This window comes from Stomoxys calcitrans, chromosome 3 (assembly GCF_963082655.1).
Source record: "Stomoxys calcitrans chromosome 3, idStoCalc2.1, whole genome shotgun sequence".
In the NCBI taxonomy this organism is placed as follows: Eukaryota; Metazoa; Arthropoda; class Insecta; order Diptera; family Muscidae; genus Stomoxys; species Stomoxys calcitrans.
This window is the reverse complement of record NC_081554.1, coordinates 50,985,082-51,006,830: the sequence shown is the minus strand read 5'-3', so window position 1 is coordinate 51,006,830 and position 21,749 is coordinate 50,985,082. Positions and strand designations below refer to the sequence as shown.

The following is a 21,749-nucleotide window of genomic DNA, read 5'->3' as shown; positions in this document are numbered from 1 at the left end:
AATTAAACATTTTATTTTTTTTTTAATTTTTTTAGCAAAGGCTAAAAAAAATTATGAAAATTTTCAATTTTTGAAGCGAAAAAATTTTTCGAGTTAAGTATACAGTATTGAAAATTAGGGCAAAAATTCGGTTTAGAGCAACTCCTACAACATTTCTTCAGAAAAACAAACTCAAAATCGCATAAAAGATATTCGAAAAATTCAAAAAAATTCCGGGAGAGTTTAAAATAGCTTTAACATCCTTATTTTTGCGAACTCTACAATTCTGAGGACACCGTCGGATTCGCGAAGAAAATCTCTTTCCGTAATGGTGCTGGAAAAAGCAATGCTCTCTTCTATTTCCTTGAAAACTTTAGATTATTGCTTCAAAACCGCATAAATCAAAACCAAAAAATTATAAAAAAAACCAACATGAGTTTGTAATAGCTGTAACTTCCTTAATTTTGCAAACTTCAAAAGTTTTCAGACACCGTTGGATTCGCGAGGAATACCTCTTTCCGTAGTGGTACTAGATGAAGCAATACTGTAAAGCTTTCGATGAACAACATCGGAAAAATCAAAATTTTTTGGGCGTAGAAATTCAAGGCCTATTCCAAGCCCAAAAACGCTATAACTCCTTAATTTTTTCGAATTTCGATAATTTTCTAGCATTCCGCAGTTCGAAATTCGAAGACGATTCGCAAAATAAACAGAATTACTTAAAATTTCGCATTTATTTTTTTTTGCATTTTTTTAGCAAAGGCTAACCCCTTGTGAAAATTTGCAATTTTTGATGAGAAAAAATTTTTCGACTTGAGTATACAGTAATGAATATTGCGGCAAAAAATTCGGTTTAGAGCAACTCCTACAAATTTTCTTCAAAACACAAGCTCAAAATCGTATAGTTGATATCCAAAATATATAAAAATAACTCAATGTGAATTTGAAATTGCTGTAACTTTCTTAGCTTTTCGAACTTCAAAATTCTGAGTTTATTCGTGAAGAAATGCCGTTTCCTTAGTGGTGCTGGACGAAGCACTATTGGTGCTGGACAAAGCACTAAAACATCGCAAAAACCGTAAAAATTCAAGTTAGTTTTTAAACCCAAAACCGCTATAACTCCTTAATTTTTTCAAATTTCGAAAACTTTAAAGCATTCCGCATTTCGAAATTCATAGAAAATTCGTAAAATAAACAGAATTACTTAAAATTACACAATTTATTTTTTCTTGCATTGCAACCCCTTTTGAAAATTTTCAATTTTTGATGCGAAACAATTTTTGGAGTAGTGTATACACCATTGAAGATTGTGGCAAAAAAAAAATCGGTTAAGTGCAACTCCTAATTTTTTTTCTTCAAAAAACAAGCTCCATATAGCATAATTGATATTCCAAAAAATCCTAAAGCAATCAAGGTGAGCTTTAAATTCCTCAAACTTCCTTAATTTTGCGAGCTTTGAGAATTCAGGGGACACTGTGGGATTTGTGAAGAAAATATCCTTCTGTAGCGGTGATGGATGAAGCAGTACTCTTTTGTATTCTCTTGACTAACTGAAGAGTATTGCTTCAAAATCGCATAATTGATATGCACAAATTCAAAAATCCTAAGTTTGTAGTTGCTGCTGTAAATAAAAACAAAAATATTAATATTTAATTTCTCCACTATATTAAACACCCTAACTCTTATAATGTATGCTCTAGACCATCTTATAATATATATTGTATAACGTTTATAACGTCTAACTCGCTCTAGTTGTCATATTAAAAACTAAATTTATACTAAACTTTGATTTTCGGTTCTAGTTTCTTTCATCATTGCATGAATTTCTCATATAAATTATTTGTTATTCTCTTTCGAATCCTAAACGACGTACGTACATACATGCTACTACACAATTTTTACGATATTTCTTTCACATATATATATAGAGAGAATTCCATACAAACTTCATATATATATATTGTATATATAAATATAATTAAGATATGTAACTACTACAACTATAATAAGGTAATAATAAGTTAATAGTTAATAAACATTTATATATTTTCACAATTTTATATATATGTAAAAAAAAACATCATATACAAACCTTAAATTTAAGCTTATTTACAAAACACACAACTCTACTCAAACACTCTTGTCGTCGCTCGGCGTGATGTCACCTCTTTCGTTCTTAATGGGTGCTGGTGGTTTAAAAATAATCCATTTGTGGTGCATCCAGGGCTGTGTGCAGTGTTAACGTTACACCGCGATTAATACTCACAGCCGGGTAAAAGACTCCATATAAATCCCGGAATGCTATAGAGCCCTGGGGCATGCCATTTACCAAAAAGCTCAGAGTGTGTCGCTCCAAATTGAGCAGAACACCAATGGTGCTGCCAGTGCTGATGCCTCCCTCCACTCGTCTTTCGTGCACTGAGTTGTGTTGGAACCAGGAGCGCTGACGATCAATGTACATGGCAAAGGATTTTTCGTCCTTACCTGAAATTGAAAAGAAAATGGATTAAAAAAATATTACAATTAATTTTTCCCATTGATTTTGTATACAAAGACAGAGTTTTTTTGTTTTTTAATCTTATCCCTGTTGCAGCTTTTCGTTGTGGATGAAAAGGAAACACTTTCAATAAGCTTTTTTCACGTAATGGATTTTTAATAAAAACTAACAGTGTTATTGGTGCGTCCCTTTGGAAACAATGCCATTGATATAAAAGTTTCCACTAAGTGCCTTAAAAGTGAGTGCCACTCAAGGTTGCACCGTTACGATTTTCTCTAGTATCAAATTCATCGACCAGGGAGAGTTTAAGTTAACACTATATTGGTTTTATTTAGCCGGTTTGTCAAATATAGTTTGAGAGAAGGGGCCAAATGAAGGTGAAGTATCATCGCAGTCATCAATTATATAAAAATCAAAGTGTGGCTGTATGTCTATCTGTGGACTCGAAAACTTCTGAACCGATTTTCCTTAAATGTTGACAGATCGTGTAGAATGGACTGTGAGAAAGTATAGGCTATATAATTTGTTGATATTGCAAGTGCGCCCGCCCACTTTCCTTCCTTGAAAAGTGTTTTGGAGTAGAATACGAAACATGTACCAACCCAGTAAACCAATCAATACGAAATCGTTACGAAATCTGTACCAACTTCGAATGATTCTTCCGACTTCGGATCGAAAATCGTAACGAAATCTTCACTAAAGTTATAAGGAGTGGTTGACATGATTTCGGAACGAAACGTCGAAATTCGTTTTGGTCTCGGAACGAAATCTAAATAAAAACCTTGGAAAATTCGGAAAGAGACATTTCATATCGAAACTTCGTAAAGAATTCTGAAGTAGTTTTTATTGAAATCGGGTGTATCTTTCAAAAGTTCTAAAGAGTTCTGAACAATTTCGTAATGAAATCGGATGTTCCTTCCGAAACTTTCAGAACGATTTCTGAAGTAATTTTGTGTTGAAATCGGACGTACCTTCCAAAAGTTCCTAAAGAACTCTGATCGAAATCGGACGTACATTCTAAAAGTTCTTAAAGAACTCTAAACAATTTCGAAAGTAATGTCGTAATGAAATCGGATGTTCCTTTCGGAACATTCTGAACGATTTCTGAAGTAATTTTGTATTGAAATCGGATGTACTTTCCAAAAGTTCTAAAAAAAACTCTGAGCAACTTCGTAATCAAATCGGATGTTCCTACGGAAACTTTCAGAACGATTTCTGAAGTAACTTTGTATTGAAATCGGACGTACCTTCCAAAAGTTTTTAATGAACTCTGAACGATTCAATTATATAAAAATCAAAATGTGGCTGTGTGTCTCTCTGTGGACTTGAAAACGGCTGAAACGATTTTCCTGAAATGTTGACAGATCGTGTAGAATATACAGTGAGAAATTATAGGCTATATAATTTGTTGATATTGGAAAGAGGCGGACCTTCCTTGAAAAGTGTTTTGGACTAGAATACGAAACATGTATCAACCCAGCAAACCAATCGTTACGAAATCGTAATGAAAACTGTACAAACTTCGGATGATTCTTCCGACTTCGGATCGGAAATTGTAATGAAAACTTCACTAAAGTTATATGGGGTGGTTGACATGATTTCGGAACGAAACTTCGAAGTTTCGAAGAGAAATCGGAACGAATTCATTTTGGTCTCGAAACCAAATCTTAAAAAAAAGCCTTGGAAAATTCGGAAAATTCTGAAGTAATTTTGTATTGAAATCGGATGTACATTCCAAAAGTTCTTAAAGAAATCTGAACAATTTCGAAAGTAATGTCGTAATGAAATCGGTTGTTCCGTTCGGAAAATTCTGAACGATTTCTGAAGTAATTTTGTATTGAAGTCGGATGCTCCTTCCGAAACTTCGTAAAGAACTCTGAACGATTTCGGAAATAATTTTGCATAGAAATCGGATGTTACTTCCGAAATTTCGTAAAGAATTCTGAACGATTCGGAATTAATTTCGTAAGGAAATCGGATGTTCCTTCCGAAACTTCGTAAAGAATTCTGAAAAATTTCGAAAATAGTTTTGTATTGAAATGAAACGTTCCTTCCGGAACTTCGTAAAGAATTCATAACGATTTCGTAAAGTAATTTCGTATTGAAATCAGTTCGGATGTACCTTCCGAAACTTCATACAGAGATCTATCAACAAACTAAATTGATTTTTCTCATTGACACACATAAAAGTAAACAAATAAAGATATGTAACCGTTGTGCAGAGAAAAATATCCGTATCCCGGAATAGGTACTACCTATTACGTACACATTTTCAAGTCTTTCAGGAATAGGTTCAAAATGGACTCCAACAGCTGCGGTGGTGACACCTGTAGTCGAGAGTAAAGCTTCAAGCTCCGGAGTTACTACAGAAGAAGGCCGGCTATTTGGCGCCCCATTTGGCCACTATTTGCACAGCGTGCCTAGGACTAGCATAAACTCCGAAAGTCTGGTTGGAGGCACGCCACAGGGATCATTTTATCGCCACTCCTATGGAAGACTACCGTAAATGACCTATTACGGATGCAAACTAGGGAGGGATTTGACCTGGCCACTATGAAGACGTTGTTATAATACTGTTAAGGGGTAAGGATCCGAACCAGCTAGGTGTATGTCAATAGCGGCATGGGGCGGATTAAAATCCGCAAAAAAAACATACGAAAAGGCGGTCAGAAATCGTTCAGAATTCTTTCAGAACTGTCGGAACATAAATTACCATAATAAACCATTAGCCGTGGCCCACCTATAATCGTTGGCAAGATCAGAATTAAGTCTAGTTACACACTCATCAATATTACCCACAAAACTTATATCTGTACGTCATCAGCATACGCGAGGACTTGATTATGAGCCAATTGTCTAGGAAGGTCATTTGCGTATAGAGAAAATAATAGGGGCCCTATAATCGAACTCTGCCCACTCCTTTGGGCAATGATAATGGCTTCGATTTTCTACTTCCAATGCACACGGATTGCAGCCTACTACTAAGGTAGGACTTAATTAATTTCACGGCCGTAGTGCTAAAATTTAAAAAAAAAAAACTCTGGAGCTTGGTACATAATGATTGACAGAATCGATGGCTTTGAAATGACCAAGAAGTACTAGAAAAGCAACTTCAACCAAATCACTGATGCCCATCAGGCAACAAAGATTCCCGGCTGAGATATTCAGACGTGCATATTTGTTGGTGCACAATGTTTTCAAATACTTTTAGGATGTAACAAAGGATGGAAATGGGGCGGAATTCCGTACTAAATAGATTCAGGAATAGAAATTATTCCAAATGTTTGGGATTGGAATTAAAAAGGTACGTAAAGTTAGGAGAGAGCTCGAAACTATTATCCACATGCTAACCTCTGTGCTACGCTGTCCTCCGAATTGGGGTCAAACATTTGGGGGTTCGCCACACAATCCCTCTAACGGACATGCAGGCCGGTCGGAGCATGATCATAGAAAAGTGAGAATCATACCTTCAAATTTGGTATAAGTTTGATCTAGGAAGGATCTGTGCGACTTTAAAACTATTGTGGTATTTAGAAGGCATGTATTTGAAGAACAAATATCGAGTTTTCCAATAAGAACTTGAGTCATCAAACTTACGATTTAATAAATCGATTGTAACGTTTGCTGTGTGGCTTGTGGTACCGTCCTGTTGAAACCACATGTCGTCCAGGTCCATATTTTGGGTTGCCCAAAAAGTAATTGCAGATTTTTTAAAAGAAAGTAAATGCATTTTTGATAAAACTTAGAATGAACTTTAATCAAATATACTTTTTTTACACTTTTTTTCTAAAGAAAGCTAAAAGTAACAACTGGCAGAAGAAAGAATGCAATTACAGAGTCACAAGCTGTGAAAAAATTTGTCAACGCCGACTAAATAAAAAATCCGCAATTACTTTTTGGGCAACCCAATATATCTTCCAATAAAAAAACTGTAAGGAACGGCAAAACTCAGGCGCAGCCGACTATGTAATGCCCTTTACCACCGAGTCTGTCTATTGTTTTTACGAGTAGTACGTAGAACCTATGCCCCAAACTACCCAGATCCAATTGGGCTGAAATTTTGCACCAAGTATTTTATTTTGACTACCATTGACTATACCAAGTATCCAAATCAATTCATAACCATATATATTTTCCATATAAACCTATCACGGATCTCGACTTCTTGAGCAGCTAGAGGTCGCAATTATCAACCGATTTGGCTGAAATTTAGTACGAAGTGTTTTGGTTTGGCCGTCAACAATTGTGCCAAGCATTGTGCAAATCGGTTCATAATCTGATATAGCTCCCATAAGATCCGATTTCGGATCTTGACTTCTTAGCCCCTAGAGGGCGCAATTCTTATCCGATTTGGCTGAAATTGTGCAACAAGAGTTTCATTTTGACTACCAACGACTCTGCCAAGTTTGGTCGAAATCGATTCATAACCTGATATACCGATTGAGCCTCTAGAGGGCGCAATTCTAATCCAATTTGACTGTTTTATTTTGACTTTCACCAACTCTGCCAAGTATGGTCTAAATCCGTTCAAAACCTGATTGATATAGCTCCCACATAAATCGATATCGGATCTTGACTTCTTGAGTCGCTAGAGTGTGCAATTATTATTCGATTTGGCATGAAATTTAGCATGAAGTGTTTCGGTTTGATCATCAACAATTGTGTTTATATCTTCCATATAAACCGAAATTGAATCTTGAACTTTTGTGCCTCTAGAGGGCGTAAATATTATTCGATGTGGCTGAAATTTGCACCAAGTGTTTCATTTTGACTTTCACCAACTCTGCCAATCAGGGCCCAAATCGGTTCTTAACCTGATATAGCTACCATATAAACCGATCTCGCATCTTGATTTCTTGAGCCGCTAGAGAGCGCAATTATCCTTCGTTTTAGCTGAAATTTAGCGCGAAGTATTTTGGTTTGACCATCAACAATTGTGCGGTTCATAACCTGATATAGCTCACATATAAACCGATTTCGGATCTGGACTTCTTCACCCGCTAGAGGGCGCAATTATTATCCCATTTGGCTGAAACTTTGCACGAAATGTTTTGTTCTAACGTAAAGCAACTACGCCATGAATGGTTCAAATCGGTTCATAACCTGATATAGCTCCCATCAGAACCGATTTCGGCTCTTGACTTCTTGAGCCGATTGAGGGCGCAATTATTCTCCAATTTAGCTAGAGGGCGCAACTCTTATCCAATTTGCTTGAAATTAAGCACGATGACTTTTCCTGTGACCTCCTACCAAGTATGGTCCGCATCGGAAATCGCAATTCTCATCCGATTTGGCTGATGTTTTGTACAACGACCTCTCCAAGACCTTCAACATACGCCAGATATGGTCTGAATCGGTCCATAATTTGGTATTGTTTCCATATAAACCAATCTTCTGATTTTACTATTTGAGGCCCTACAGGGCGCAAAAATTATTGGATTTGGCTGAAATTTTGCACAATGGCTTCTATTTTGGTCTCGAATATCCAAACCAACTATGGTCCGAATCGGTCAATAATCTGATGTAGCTGTTATAGCATAGAAATTCAGGCCATCTTAGCTCAGAGGATACAATGTCGCCTGTGAATCTGAACGCCTAGGTTTGAATCCTGGCGAGAACATCAACAATAATTTTCAACGGTGGTTATCCCCTGCTAACTTCTTTGCAAGGACATGTCGCTCTGTGGGTCTCCGTCCGGACTCGGTTATTAAAAAGAAGTCGCTTATCATTGACCTTAAACTTGAATCGGACGGCACGATATCACCTGAATGTTCATAAGAAATTCAGTTAGTTAAGTTATTATGGTTCGTGGTTATTATGAGTCGTGGTGATTATTAGTCGTGGTTATTATGAGTCGTGGTGATTATTAGTAGTGGTTATAATGAGTCGTGGTTATTGTGAGTCGTGGTTATTATGAGACGTGATTATTATGATTCGTGCGTATTGTTAGTCGTGGTTATTATGAGCCGTGATTATTATGAGTCGTGGTTATTATGAGTCGTGGCTATTGTGAGTCCTGGTTATTATGAGTCGTGGTTATTATAAGTCGTGGTTATTATGAGCCGTGGTTATTATGAATCGTGGTTATTATGAGTCATGGTTATTATAAGCCGTGGTTATTATGAGTCGTGGTTATTATTAGTCGTGGTTTTAATGAGTCGTAGTTATTATGAGTCGATTTGGCATGGCCGAACTTTGCACGCTTTTACTTGTTTTAAGTCGTGGTTTTTTTTAAACTCCTTGAGCACAACATTTATTATTTGGGCCCACGTGGTACTGCTCTGACGATGCATACAAAAAAATGTTGTCACGTAAAACTTTCTATTTGCGGCAAACTTATCTCAGCTATTTTATGTTGACAATAAACTTCCGATGCCCTACGCCCCTTAGTTTATGTGTTATACGCCAAACAAACTCACAACTCTCTAGCATAGAACAAAGGATGTGAAGACTAAAAAGGCGTGACTATAATCGAAAACACTTTCAAAAGAAAAGAAGCCAAAGCGTCAATAGCGACGATGGCAATTTATAACAAAAAATACTTCAACACTGCAGCGTTGTATACAGCAAAAGAATGAAAGAAGAATCCTTAAGTTTGGCAACTAATCAGGGTATTGTTTTCAAAAGGAAAATTGCTTAACAAGAGCCCTTACGTGGCCGGGAGAATGAAGTGGAGAAGAAGAAGAAGGCAGCAAGAAAAAAAACACAACCACAAAAAAATCAGTCAATTTCGATACAATTTTCGAAAGCAAAAGCATTGGCAGTAGTGCTCTCTGCACATTTTACTAAGGCTGCGGCTGTAGCTGTTGATGCTGCTTCTGTTGTTCATTCGGTGTTATTGTTTTCACTTTACCAATTGAACAGTGCTGGCGTACACTCATACATAGATGCTCTCTACAAGGACACCCTATGAAAATTGGCAAACAGGAAACGGAAATTTACGAAATGCTGCTATTGGGTAGATGCTGAGTCCTATGCGAGTAAAGAGACAATGTAATCAGCCAAACGCCGGCATGAGGATATACCCTGGCAGAGCGTAATAAAAAGTTGATTAAAGCTTAAGTGACGATTCAAAGACAATGCAGGGAGACATTCTCCCCACCCAAAAGAGGAAAAAGTAGGCGAAATAATGAAACGAAAATAAAATCGAACATTTAAGGTTTTATGTGATGACTTGGAAGCAGAGAGGAGGACACTCATAGGAAGCGAGGTGAAACTTTTTCAAAACAATTTCAATTAGCCCAAAATTTTATCAGGCAAGGAGGAAAAAACTGAAAGTTAAACCTGCTAAACAATTATGGTACACGGGGAAAAAAATGCATGCGAGGTATTTTAACAAAAAGGAGAGAGATTTTTTCTGGGTGTAGAACAAATGGGCCCTTAAAGTTATCAGAAAAGAGCAAAGACACTAGGGTTATAAAAAACTCCTTATCCCAAAAACGTTTATGACTATATATTGAGATTAGGGAGATGATGTATGTCTTTTCATGCCAAAGCTCATTCGCTTTGCCTCCTTTAGATTTAAAGAGATTAACCATAAAAATGATTATGAGTAACATTTTCGCTTATTTCCCTGAGGATAGAACACCTGATGAAATTTTCAACTTGATCCTTCCTCTTTTCGTTTCGCTTCAAAAGCAAGGATGTCTGATTTAACTTTTCGTCCTTAGTACCCTGAAGCTATCTTCATGGTCCCATATTTCTGCCTTGCCAACTTCGTGCCATCTAAACGTTGCTTGGTTGAATCTCCTTGTTGTTGCTGTTATTGTTGAATGCTTCACGTTCCATGCTCCATTTGACACGTGTTAACATTTGCCGCGCTCATCTCACACAAGTTTTCAAATTAAAATTTCATAAGACACTGCAGTAGTAAAAACTCTAAACTATGTTATTACTCTACTTTAGCTTTGTATCGTTGTACGCTGTTTGGCGTTGGCGCCCCCATGCTACTGACACTGATACTAAAATTCAAAGCGTATCAACAAATGAGAGAAACTTTGTGTTGAGTTGTTCTTAGGGCTGCACATGACTTCAAGTGAAAATATGTCGCATAGAAAATTTGGTACGATAAACAAATAAAAAATCTGACGATTTAATACAAAAAAAAATTAAAGAAAATTCCTTATTAGCAAGATTTTATAAGTGGTTATAAAATTTTCCGGAAAATTTAAAGAAATTGGTTTTGACACCATTTTCAATAAAAATTTAGCAACATCGAACATTTCATTAAGGGACAGGGTGTACACTTCTTATACATCAATGAATGCTAACCTATCCAAGTTTAAGCTCAATGATTAACGGACTCCCTCTTACGGCCGAGTCCTAAGCCGCAGAGTGGCACTTTTTTAGGGAAAGCTTTTCATGGCATAGTTCCTTAAAAAATGCTGCCAGCGTTAGAAGGGTGTAACCACCGCTGAAAACTTCTGATGTTCTCACCAGTATTCGAACCCGAAACCAGAGTAGAGTAGACTAGACTAGACTAGACTAGGCTAGGCTAGACTGGACTAGACTAGACTAGACTAGACTAGACTAGACTAGACTAGACTAGACTAGACTAGACTAGACTAGACTAGACTAGACTAGACTAGACTAGACTAGACTAGACTAGACTAGACTAGACTAGACTAGACTAGACTAGACTAGACTAGACTAGACTAGACTAGACTAGACTAGACTAGACTAGACTAGACTAGACTAGACTAGACTAGACTAGACTAGACTAGACTAGACTAGACTAGACTAGACTAGACTAGACTAGACTAGACTAGACTAGACTAGACTAGACTAGACTAGACTAGACTAGACTAGACTAGACTAGACTAGACTAGACTAGACTGGACTAGACTAGACTAGACTAGACTAGACTAGACTAGACTAGACTAGACTAGACTAGACTAGACTAGACTAGACTAGACTAGACTAGACTAGACTAGACTAGACTAGACTAGACTAGACTAGACTAGATCAGAATACAGTAGAGTAGAGTAGAGTAGAGTAGAGTAGAGTAGAGTAGAGTAGAGTAGAGTAGAGTAGAGTAGAGTAGAGTAGAGTAGAGTAGAGTAGAGTAGAGTAGAGTAGAGTAGAGTAGAGTAGAGTAGAGTAGAGTAGAGTAGAGTAGAGTAGAGTAGAGTAGAGTAGAGTAGAGTAGAGTAGAGTAGAGTAGAGTAGAGTAGAGTAGAGTAGAGTAGAGTAGAGTAGAGTAGAGTAGAGTAGAGTAGAGTAGAGTAGAGTAGAGTAGAGTAGAGTAGAGTAGAGTAGAGTAGAGTAGAGTAGAGTAGAGTAGAGTAGAGTAGAGGTGGATAGGGAAAAGCTCATGAGATATGAAGGGTACTCCAGATATAAAATATGCGGGGCGAGTCTACAAGTTAGCACAAGCAGGGGGTGTCTCGCTTGCATGGCTACAAATACGATCACGATGGGTTCATGCAGTAGGGTCCGCAGCGGATGAGCCAAAGGAAATGACCTATGGTAAAATTTGCAAATTTTGCCCAAGGACATTCCACTAAGGAACAGGGGCAAACTTCTCACATATCAATGAGTGCAGTTCGATTCAAGTTTAAGCTCAATGATAAGGGGCCTCCTTTTTATAGCCGAGTCCGAACGGAGTGCCGCAGTGCGACATCTCTTTGGAGAGAAGTTTTACATGGCATAGTACCTCACAAATGTTGCCAGCATTAGGAGGGCAAAACCACCACTGAAAATTTTTTCTCATGGTCTCGCCAGGAGACGCTCGCATATCTTCAGAAGATTCACTATCAAGAAAGCCCGGCCTAGAGGGTCACTGACAGCCCCGACACAGTTTATGATTTGAACATGGAACGTCAGAGCTCTCTCAGAAGCATCGATACTTTACGAAGTCCAGAACAAAATGTCAAACTACAACCTGGACATCCTCGCTTTAAGTGAAGTTCGATGACCGAAATCCGGAACTATGGATCTTCAAGGTGGTTACAACTTCCATATTTTTAGGCAATGAAACTGACCGAATAAATGGGGTCGGTCTTTTACTGTCGCCGATAGCAAAGAGAGCTCTTCTATAATACAATGTTATATCTGAACGCATCATGACGGCTAGATTAAATTCAAAATTCCGCAAAATCTCCATTGTTAAATGCTATGCGCCAACCAAACACGATGAGGACGAAACAAAGGATCAATGGTATTCAAAACTAGATTCAGTGAAACGCTCTCTACCAAAAGGAGACATTAAACATGTTATGGGAGATTTTAATGCCAACAATAATCTACAATCAATCATGGGAATGCAAAGACTTGGCGTTACCAGGACTGACAATGGCGACAGATTGGTTGATCTCTGCACAAGAAACCAGCTCTTTATTGGAGGCACAAAATTCCCCCATAGAAATATAATTAAATCGATAACGTACTTATCAGCAAACTCTTTCTGGGTTCGCTGATGGATGTAAAAACTGGTCGAGGAGCCGACATCGATAGTGACCACATGCACTTAGCGGCCACTCTAGGTCTACGCCCAGCCGTAGTGAAAAGGACTCAAACAAAATTCACAAAGTTGAACCTCCTCAAACTAAAAGACCCCGAAACAGTGCGCGAACACAAGGCAACATTAATGGAGAAGCTGCAAAATAATACCCATACAGGGGCCGACATAATAGCAGCATGTACGGAGACGGCCTTGGCTCGACGATCCTAAAATCCACGGATAAGCAACGAAACTATAGAGGAAATAAAACACCGGAAACGTCTATGTAACGCTCTGATATGGGCAAAATGAAGTGTAACTAAAACCGCAGCCAGGACTGAATATCGCGCCGGCGCCTTGTTGGTCAAGCGCTTAGTTCGCAGGGATAAGCGAAAATATTTCAATATGCTGGCAGAGTAAGCCGAAAATGCAGCTAATATTTGAAAGATGCGTGGTGTTTACGAGTCAATAAAACGAATAAGCGGCAACAATATAAGGCCAACGGCAATAACAAAAGATGAGGACGGATCGGAATTAACAACAGCAAAGAGAGCGGTGGCGCGGTTTCTTCAGCTCGGAAGTACCAGCAATCGAGGACGTAAGCTCCGTCCCTTTTAAACCCCCAGTGCGCCGAAACCCAGTCGGGGATATATCCACAGCCCAACCCACACCCACCTGCGAAGATATTGAGACTGTTCTGGCTGACTGACAAATCAGCCATACCTGCTGAACTGTTGCAGTATGGGCACACCCCATAGCACAAGCGATCATCCCAATAATCATGGACGCCTGGGACTCTGAGTACTGACGCCAAGTCTGGTGCGTATCGGTCTATAGACCTGATCCAGCTCCCATGCAAACATACCTCCCTTATTGACTTCCTGAGCTCATATCTATTCTTACCTATACAAATCTATTCTTTAGTATCGAACTGGCAGAGGATATGTAGGTACCCTCAAAAAAGCATAAATAATGTGAATAAACAGAAAACTAATAAACATTGAATAATCCCCGTAGATATTTAAAGGACCTTAGAGTGATAGGATTTGTGACTTATGATACATTGTGTTATATAGTGGCGCCCGAGCAGGGACTGTTAATAGTACTCACTGGGTATCGTAGGCTCGACATAAGGCCCCCATAAGTATAGTCCACTGCCTTTACAGGAGCGTGATAAGCACGGTATAATCGAAGCGGCGATAAGAAACCAGGAAGGAATGGAAGAGTTTGCGGTTCGAATACCTGGGATGATACTTGAGGTCGCACTTGACACACTGTTACCAACGCCACAGTCTTCGATTGACGGTACTCTGGTATTGCCATCTGGAAGCTAGGCAAATGGATGAATAAAAGCTAGATGACAGAGTGGGCCTAGGGGTCTACGTTGAGTAACAAGGGACTGAGATCTGTGTCAGACTGCCTGACCATTATACAGAGTCCCACAGCCGGAGATACGGGTGATCATGGTATGCATGAGATAGAGTGGCGAGGATGCCACTGACAGTAAACTGGCCATCAGGGCAATAACAATCAAGACGGCAAGGTCACAAACAGTCTGATAATGTTAGAAAGAGATTAACGCCTTCTCTGAGGATGACACGATCTGCATTGTTTGTGTGCTGGCCCATAGCGGAATAAGATGAAATGAAAGAGCAGATTATTTGGCAGTGAAGGCGAGAAGACTGTCGTCAATAAACTTCACAGCTTTTCGGGTCGACGCAGTCCGAGTTAAGAGCGTGAGCGATGAACCTGCAACCAACACTCTGGAACAGCGAAACTGTCGGCAGTACATGACCCGATTTATGGGCTTGAAACAATTAAGAAATTTGTTAGTAGCACGCAATTCCTGACTTAGATCTTCTCGACATTCCTTTTCAGACAAGACAAATTGCTGCAACCACTGCTGCGAGGCTACGGGAGCCCGATATTCCAGGCAGAGCGGATTAGACTTTGCTTGAGTCGCTTTTTGATAAAAAGTACTGCACCACTATTCCTGATTGAATCGATTGGAACTACAATTTACCTGGTAATAGAAGTTACATAGACTTCTATACCGATGATTCCAAACTAGGCGACCAGGTGGGCCATGGGGTGTACTCTGAAGAACTAGAAATGGTCATATCGAGAAGATATCCCAACCACTGTAGTAGCTATCAAGCAGAGATCCTTGCAATTAAAGAAGTGGTGGAATGGCTCAGATATAATGAACATAAATAAATATCGTTTCAGACAACCAGGCAGCCATAAAATCTCTGGAGAACGTATTTCTGAATTCAAAAACCATGCTCGACTGTCACAGATCTTTCAACGAGATGGCTGAATAGTTCAAAATTCATCTTTGCTGGGTGCTGGGCCACAGCGATATCCCAGGGAATTCTAGAACAGATAAGCTTGCTAAGGTCTACCTTTCACATTCCAGAGGAACTGGAATCTGTGAAATTTTCAGGATGAGGTCTAAAGGACAACGAATGATAGAGGGAACTGTGAGCATTCCAAAATTATGCGGCCTAACCTAGACTTGAATAAGTTTACAGCAAAGTGGTAAACTAGGTCTAGGTCTAGGCTGACTAGAACAGACATCTCTGCCATTGTGTCCCTCATGACAGGTCACTGTCTGATCGGAAATAGATCGACTGAAAGTTGCAAGTAACAACTTTTCCACAAGCTGTGATAACGTTGAGGAAGAAGGGACTATAGAAGATGTGCTGCACCACAATTCCGCTCTGAAGGAGTTCCCCTTGAGGTTCTCATTTCTTTGAGAACTTGTCTGAGCGGATGTGAACATTCGCAAGTTGTTGGGCTTTCTAAAGCAATCTGGATGGTTTAATGGTAGGAACGAGAAGGCATCTTCCTTCTCCTGTATCGTGGTATCACAATGGACGAAATCGTCTTAGTGAGTCTGATGGCAAACTGCCACTTAAACCTAACCTAATCTACTTTTTGGTATTTGGAGACCCCAATAAGCCGATTACTGGCTTAGGTGCATATCCATAGCGACTTGGGGCGGATTTATATCCACACCCTCATTTCAAACTAACCGAAGTGATAAGACCGCCGGGCAGGCTATTTGTTCAACACTACCTTTTTAATGTCAACGAAGCTCATCACCATTCCATGACCTCCACGAACCATCAGGAGGTATGTCCAACTCATTGCGTACTTCATAGGCGTACAGCCTTCGCAAGGAAGAGTTGTGGAACTATTGGGTTGCCCAAAAAGTAATTACGGATTTTTCATATAGTCGGCGTTGACAAATTTTTTCACAGCTTGTGACTCTGTAATTGCATTCTTTCTTCTGTCAGTTATCAGCTGTTACTTTTAGCTTGCTTTAGAAAAAAAGTGTAAAAAAAGTATATTTGATTAAAGTTCATTCTAAGTTTTATTAAAAATGCATTTACTTTCTTTTAAAAAATCCGCAATTACTTTTTGGGCAACCCAATATGTAAACGAGTTTAGCTTAGAGATCGAAGCAGCCATAGATGAATCGAGACATAATTTCTTTCGGAATGTTTGAGTTACTGGCTGCCTATGATACTTGAATATCTAAATGAGACCAAAATACCGGTGTTGACCTTCAGGCATAGCTGTCACTGATCCATGAAGCGGGACCATTGTCATGAAATCAGCACGTCCTTCAACAGAAATTCACGCACCGTTATCAAGCTGCCTATAATCGATTGGCGCGTTGTAGCTGTTCAAGGAATGTTCTCTTCGTTGGATTGATGACGCTGAAATTCTTCGAGTTTAGTAACGTTTAGTAACTGGCCTATATGTATGACGTAAGCCTAGACCTCTTTCCCAAAAAGATGCTCGAAGTTCATCGGGGGAAGATATTGGTATGATATCGTAACAACAGCTGGACCTGTCGTCCGTGATCCGGTTTACGAGAGGATCTCCTCTAGTTGTTTTGGCTGGGCTGTTCCTCCAAGCAGCTGGACGACGAGATACAGACTTTCAAACATTACTCTATGCCTATCGGAATATAGGTGACTGGAACCGTAACAGAGCCACGAGCCTGCCATGGGGTGAACCTATCGTTACGGGGACACTTTAGAAATAGAAAACAAGATCCATATTTTGGATACCACAAATCCTCATCAAAGGACAAACAATGCAATGCAGGCAAAAGGACAAACAATGCTGAGTCAAAAAAAAGGGTAGAAGGAAATTCTGCAGATCAGTACTCTCCAAGGCGTGACGCGTACCACTTTGTAGGGAACTTCATACATGGCTGCATAACTTACAAGCCGTTGAAAATGTTTTCTGTAGTTTTCGCCGGTATCTGAATCCAGGGGTTAGGCGTCAAGGGCGGACATGCCACGTTGGCGTCCAACAACAATGAATATCCAATAAAATTTGTGATGAGCATACCTTTGAAAAAATTCGTGTAAGCAATAATCCGACTAATGAAAGCTAGTGCAGCAGTAGCCGTTAGGTTGCCAGCTGAGCAATTTGAGATTTCTGGAGTAACTAACTGCCTTAAAATTGGTTAAATAGAAAGTTCTACAAAAAGGAAATCTGTCACATAAACCTTTTTCAAAGCTACATTCAGTTTTCCGAATACTGGTGTAAGTCTTTATTTCCCTTTTTCTAGCAATATCCTTATTCTCATTTTTGAAATTGTTCGCTTTTTGGTAAATTTTCGCATCCTACTTCTTTTCACACCATCTTGCAACACTTGTCAGAAGACACAACACTACCACTCCATCCACATATATTTACTCCACTCCAAAATTTTAACACAATTTTGTTTAACAAGACATTGTGGACGTGACGATTTTTGGTGCAAACTTCATCGGGATAAAGTGAGCATGGTATTCTAGCCAAGACAAGTGGAGGAACACAACTAAGGTGCCCGGGTACGTGTGACGCGGAATTGCCACTCACACGTAGCCTTCTCTGGCCCCACTCCAAAAGGCGGAGCGCATTACAGAAAACTTTTGCATTTATGTCTTAGAGCGTGTATCCTTCAAAAACTTTGCAAGGATTGTTGCTCCTTTCTTTGGCATTGTTGTTCGCCATCACACATTGTTAGCGCTCGAAACTTGAGGGGCAGCAGGGTGAGCTACTGTGTAAGCAGATTTGTTGCCTGGTTGAGAGCCTTCCTGTTTTGCAAAGTAACGAATGCGAAACTTCCTTGACTGATAGCATTATGTGCGCATGGAAGTTGCAAAACTTCCATGGAAGTTGAAATATAAACTTAATGATACTTTTTAGTTATTTAGAGTTGACGCTGCTGCTGTTGTTGCCTGAAGAAAACGTAAAGAGCTTTGTTTGTCATATTTAAAAATTTAGTTTGCAATCATTTTTGCGGTGAAGACAGTATGGCTTAGGGTGAGAAAGCTGAGTTGTAGGGGGAAAGCTAAACACAGACTAAAGATTTAAAGAGAAGATGAACAAGTAAAAGAGTGCAAAGTTCGGCCGGGCCGAATTTTGGGAAACCACCATCATGGATTCTGACAAAAATTTATGCAAAATAAATTTAGTTGAAGGGCATCATTTTATACAACATACCCAACTATTGTTAAACCGGCAATAATTAAAGCTTCTAGCAAACGAACAAGGATGATCGAGAGACCGGTTTACATGGGAGCTATATCAGGTTTCAGACGGATTTGAACGGTATATGGCACAGTAGTTGGAAGTCACAACGGAACACTACATGCAAAATTTGAACAAAATAAAAAAAAAATTGCGGCTTGCAAGGGCTCAAGAAGTCAAATCGGTAGATCGGTTTATATGGGAGCTATATCAGGTTATACACCGATTTGGACCGTACTAGCCAAAGTTGTTGGAAGTCGTGGCAGAACACCACATGCAAAATTTCAGCCAAATCGGACAGAAATTGTGGCTTGTAAGGGCTCAAAAAGTCAAATCGGGAGATCGGTTTATACGGGAGCTATATCAAGTTATAAACCGATTTGGACCGTTCTTGGCAGAGTTGTTGGAAGTCATAACAGAACACAGAGTGCAAAATTTCAGCCGATTCGGACAAAAATTGCGGCTTATAAGGGCTCAAGTAGTCAAATCGGGAGATCGGTTTATGTGGGAGCTATATCAAGTTATAAACCGATTTGGACCCTACTTGGCAGAGTTGCTGGAAGTCATAACAGAACACAGAGTGCAAAATTTCAGCCGATTCGGAAAGAAATTGCGACTTATAAGGGCTCAAGAAGTCAAATCTGGAGATCGGTTTATACGGGAGCTATATCCGGTTGTAAACCGATTTGGACCCTTCTTGACAGAGTTGTTGGAAATCATAACAGAACACAGAGTGCAAAATTTCAGCCGATTCGGACAAAAATTGCGGCTTGTAAGGGATCAAGAAGTCAAATCGGAGATCGGTTTATACGGGAGCTATATCCGGTTATAGACCGATTTGGACCGTACTTAACACAAATGTTGGAAGCCATAACGGAACATCACGTGTAAAATTTCAGCCAAATCGCACAAAAATATCGGCCTCCAGGGGCTCAAGAAGTCAAATCGGGAGATCGGTTTATACGGGAGCTATATCCAGTTATAAACCGATTTGGATCCTTCTTGGCACAGTAGTTGGAAGTCATAACAGAACACTACATGCAAAATTTCAGCAAAATCGGAAAAAAATTGGGACTTCCAGGGGCTCAAGAAGTCAAATCGGTTTATATGGGATACTAGCGGAACCGGGCCCGCTCCGCTGCGCCTTCTTTAACTCTCTAATATCTTTTTTGGGTGGGGACACTTCGTCCTGAATGCGGATACCGAATTCGTGCCATTGTGGCCTATGACACTGAACGTGTTCGAATCCTGGCGAGAACATCGGACAAAGCAGTGGTTGGCGACATGTGCGAGCTACAATGCTATGCAGGGTCATTTAAAACATTTTCCCCAAAGAAACGTCGGACTGCAGGACTGCCGTTCGAATTCGGCTATAAAAAAAGGTCCGTTATCATTGAGTTTAAACTTAAATCGGAAAGCCCTCATTGATGTGTGAGAAGTTTTCCCCTGCTCGGTTCCTGGTGTTTTTAAAAATTATGGTTATGAGAAGTGCTTTTTAGGGGTGGGATGGCCCCTCGGACATTTCGACTCAAATATGGATATCAAATTCGTGCTGGACTTCCAAATCCCTTTAATTTGAGCCCCATATTGTCATGGCCAGTAAATATGAACTGTTTGGAGGGTGTTTTGGGGCTGAGGCGGCCACCGGCACTTTGCACGGAAAATAGATATCAAATTCTTTCTTTATTCCCAACGGAAATGAAGTTCAGTTTGGGGGTGCTTTAGGACGTACCCCAAAACACTTGGGGTCCCATATTCATTCATTCATTCAAAACCCCCAATTGACGTATCTTTAGGAGGAAAAGCGCCACCTAGACTTGAACGGAATTTTTTTTATTTAAGTCCCATATAGCCATGATCGGCTAATATGCCCATTCGAAGGTATTTGGTGGTGGGCAACCTCCCATTACTTGGACCTAATGTTTTATGCCATATTTGTAATCTACTGCCTAATACTTTTCATTTGAGTTCCATATTGACATGAACTGCGAATTTATCTGTTTAGAGGAGTTTTGGGGTTGGGGGGGCTAGCTGGGTACTTGGACCCAAATTTTAATACCATGTTCGTTTTCTGGTCCCTAATACCTTTAATTTGATACCCTTGTTGTGACCATCGGACCAATTTTGGATATGGGTGGCATTTTTGGGGTAATGGGGAGGGTCCGCCTACACCTGATATCTAAATTTATATAGGCTATGTTCCCTTCCAGTCAAACGTACACAATCTATGAATCTATGACGTTTTTGAGGGGTGGTCTGATTCCCTATACTTCGATCTGATTTTGTATGCCAGATACGAAATCTACTCCCGAATATCTTTCATATGAGGCTTATATTGAAATGAACGTCCAATAAGTCTGTTTGGGGGATTTTTTAGGGTGGGAGCGGCCCGATGGGTACTTAGACTCAAATTTTAAAACAAAATTCGTACTCTACTCTGCAATATCTTTCATTTGATACCTATATTGTCCCGATCGGACCAATTTTGATTTTGGATTGTGTTTTTGGCATAAGGGGGAGGGTCCGTCCTCCTTCCGAAAAATTATATATTTCCTTCCGTTTGTCTGGAATTAAATTTCCATAGAACACAATCTATGGAAATTTAAGAAAAAATCGGTTCAGCCAAGTATCATTTAGTCATAAAGGGTCTAATGGCGTTTTTGAGGGTTGGCGTGACGCCCAATACTTCGATCTGATTTTCTTTGCCAGATTCGAAATCTACTCCGGAATACCTTTCATTTGAGGCGCATATTGAAATGAACGTCCAATATGTCTGTTTGGGGGAGTTTTGGGGTTGGGGCGGCTCGATGGGTACTTAGACTCAAATTTTAATACCATATTCGTATTCTACTCTCCAATACCTTTCATTTGAGACATATATTGTCTCGATCGGTCCACTTTTGACTTTGGGTTGTGTTTTTGGCATAAGGGGGAGGGTCAGTCCCCCTTCCGATATGAAAAATTATATAGCCTATGTTTGTTTCCAGGCCAACCTACACAATATGCGAAAATTTCGAGAAAATCTGTTCTTCCGTTTTTCAGTCCATACGGAACAAACAAACCGAGTCCCATATATCTGTGATAGGCTAATGTGCCCATTTTGGGCGTTTTTGTTGGGGTGGGGTGACCCGCTATACTTCGACATAAATATGTATGCCAGATTCGTTATCTACTCCCGCTTACTTTTCATTTGATACCCATATTGTCCTTATTGGTCATCTTTTGATATTGGGTGGTGTTTTTGGGGTAATGGGGGAGGGTTCGCCCCCTTTCGTTATCGACAAATTATTA

General features: G+C 39.6%; 1 protein-coding gene across 2 annotated transcripts in view; it reads right to left on the bottom strand.

Moving 5' to 3' along the window:
• Positions 1-1,621: 1,621 nt before the first annotated feature.
• Positions 1,622-21,749, bottom strand: part of LOC106087135 (E3 ubiquitin-protein ligase TRIM9) — a 573,450-nt gene continuing 553,322 nt past the window's right edge. For both annotated transcript variants that reach the window (XM_059365015.1, XM_059365016.1), the window contains one exon: positions 1,622-2,463. In XM_059365015.1, the coding sequence (XP_059220998.1) occupies positions 2,174-2,463 (290 nt within the window). In that variant the 3' untranslated portion in view covers positions 1,622-2,173. The remainder of the gene's footprint in view (positions 2,464-21,749) is intronic.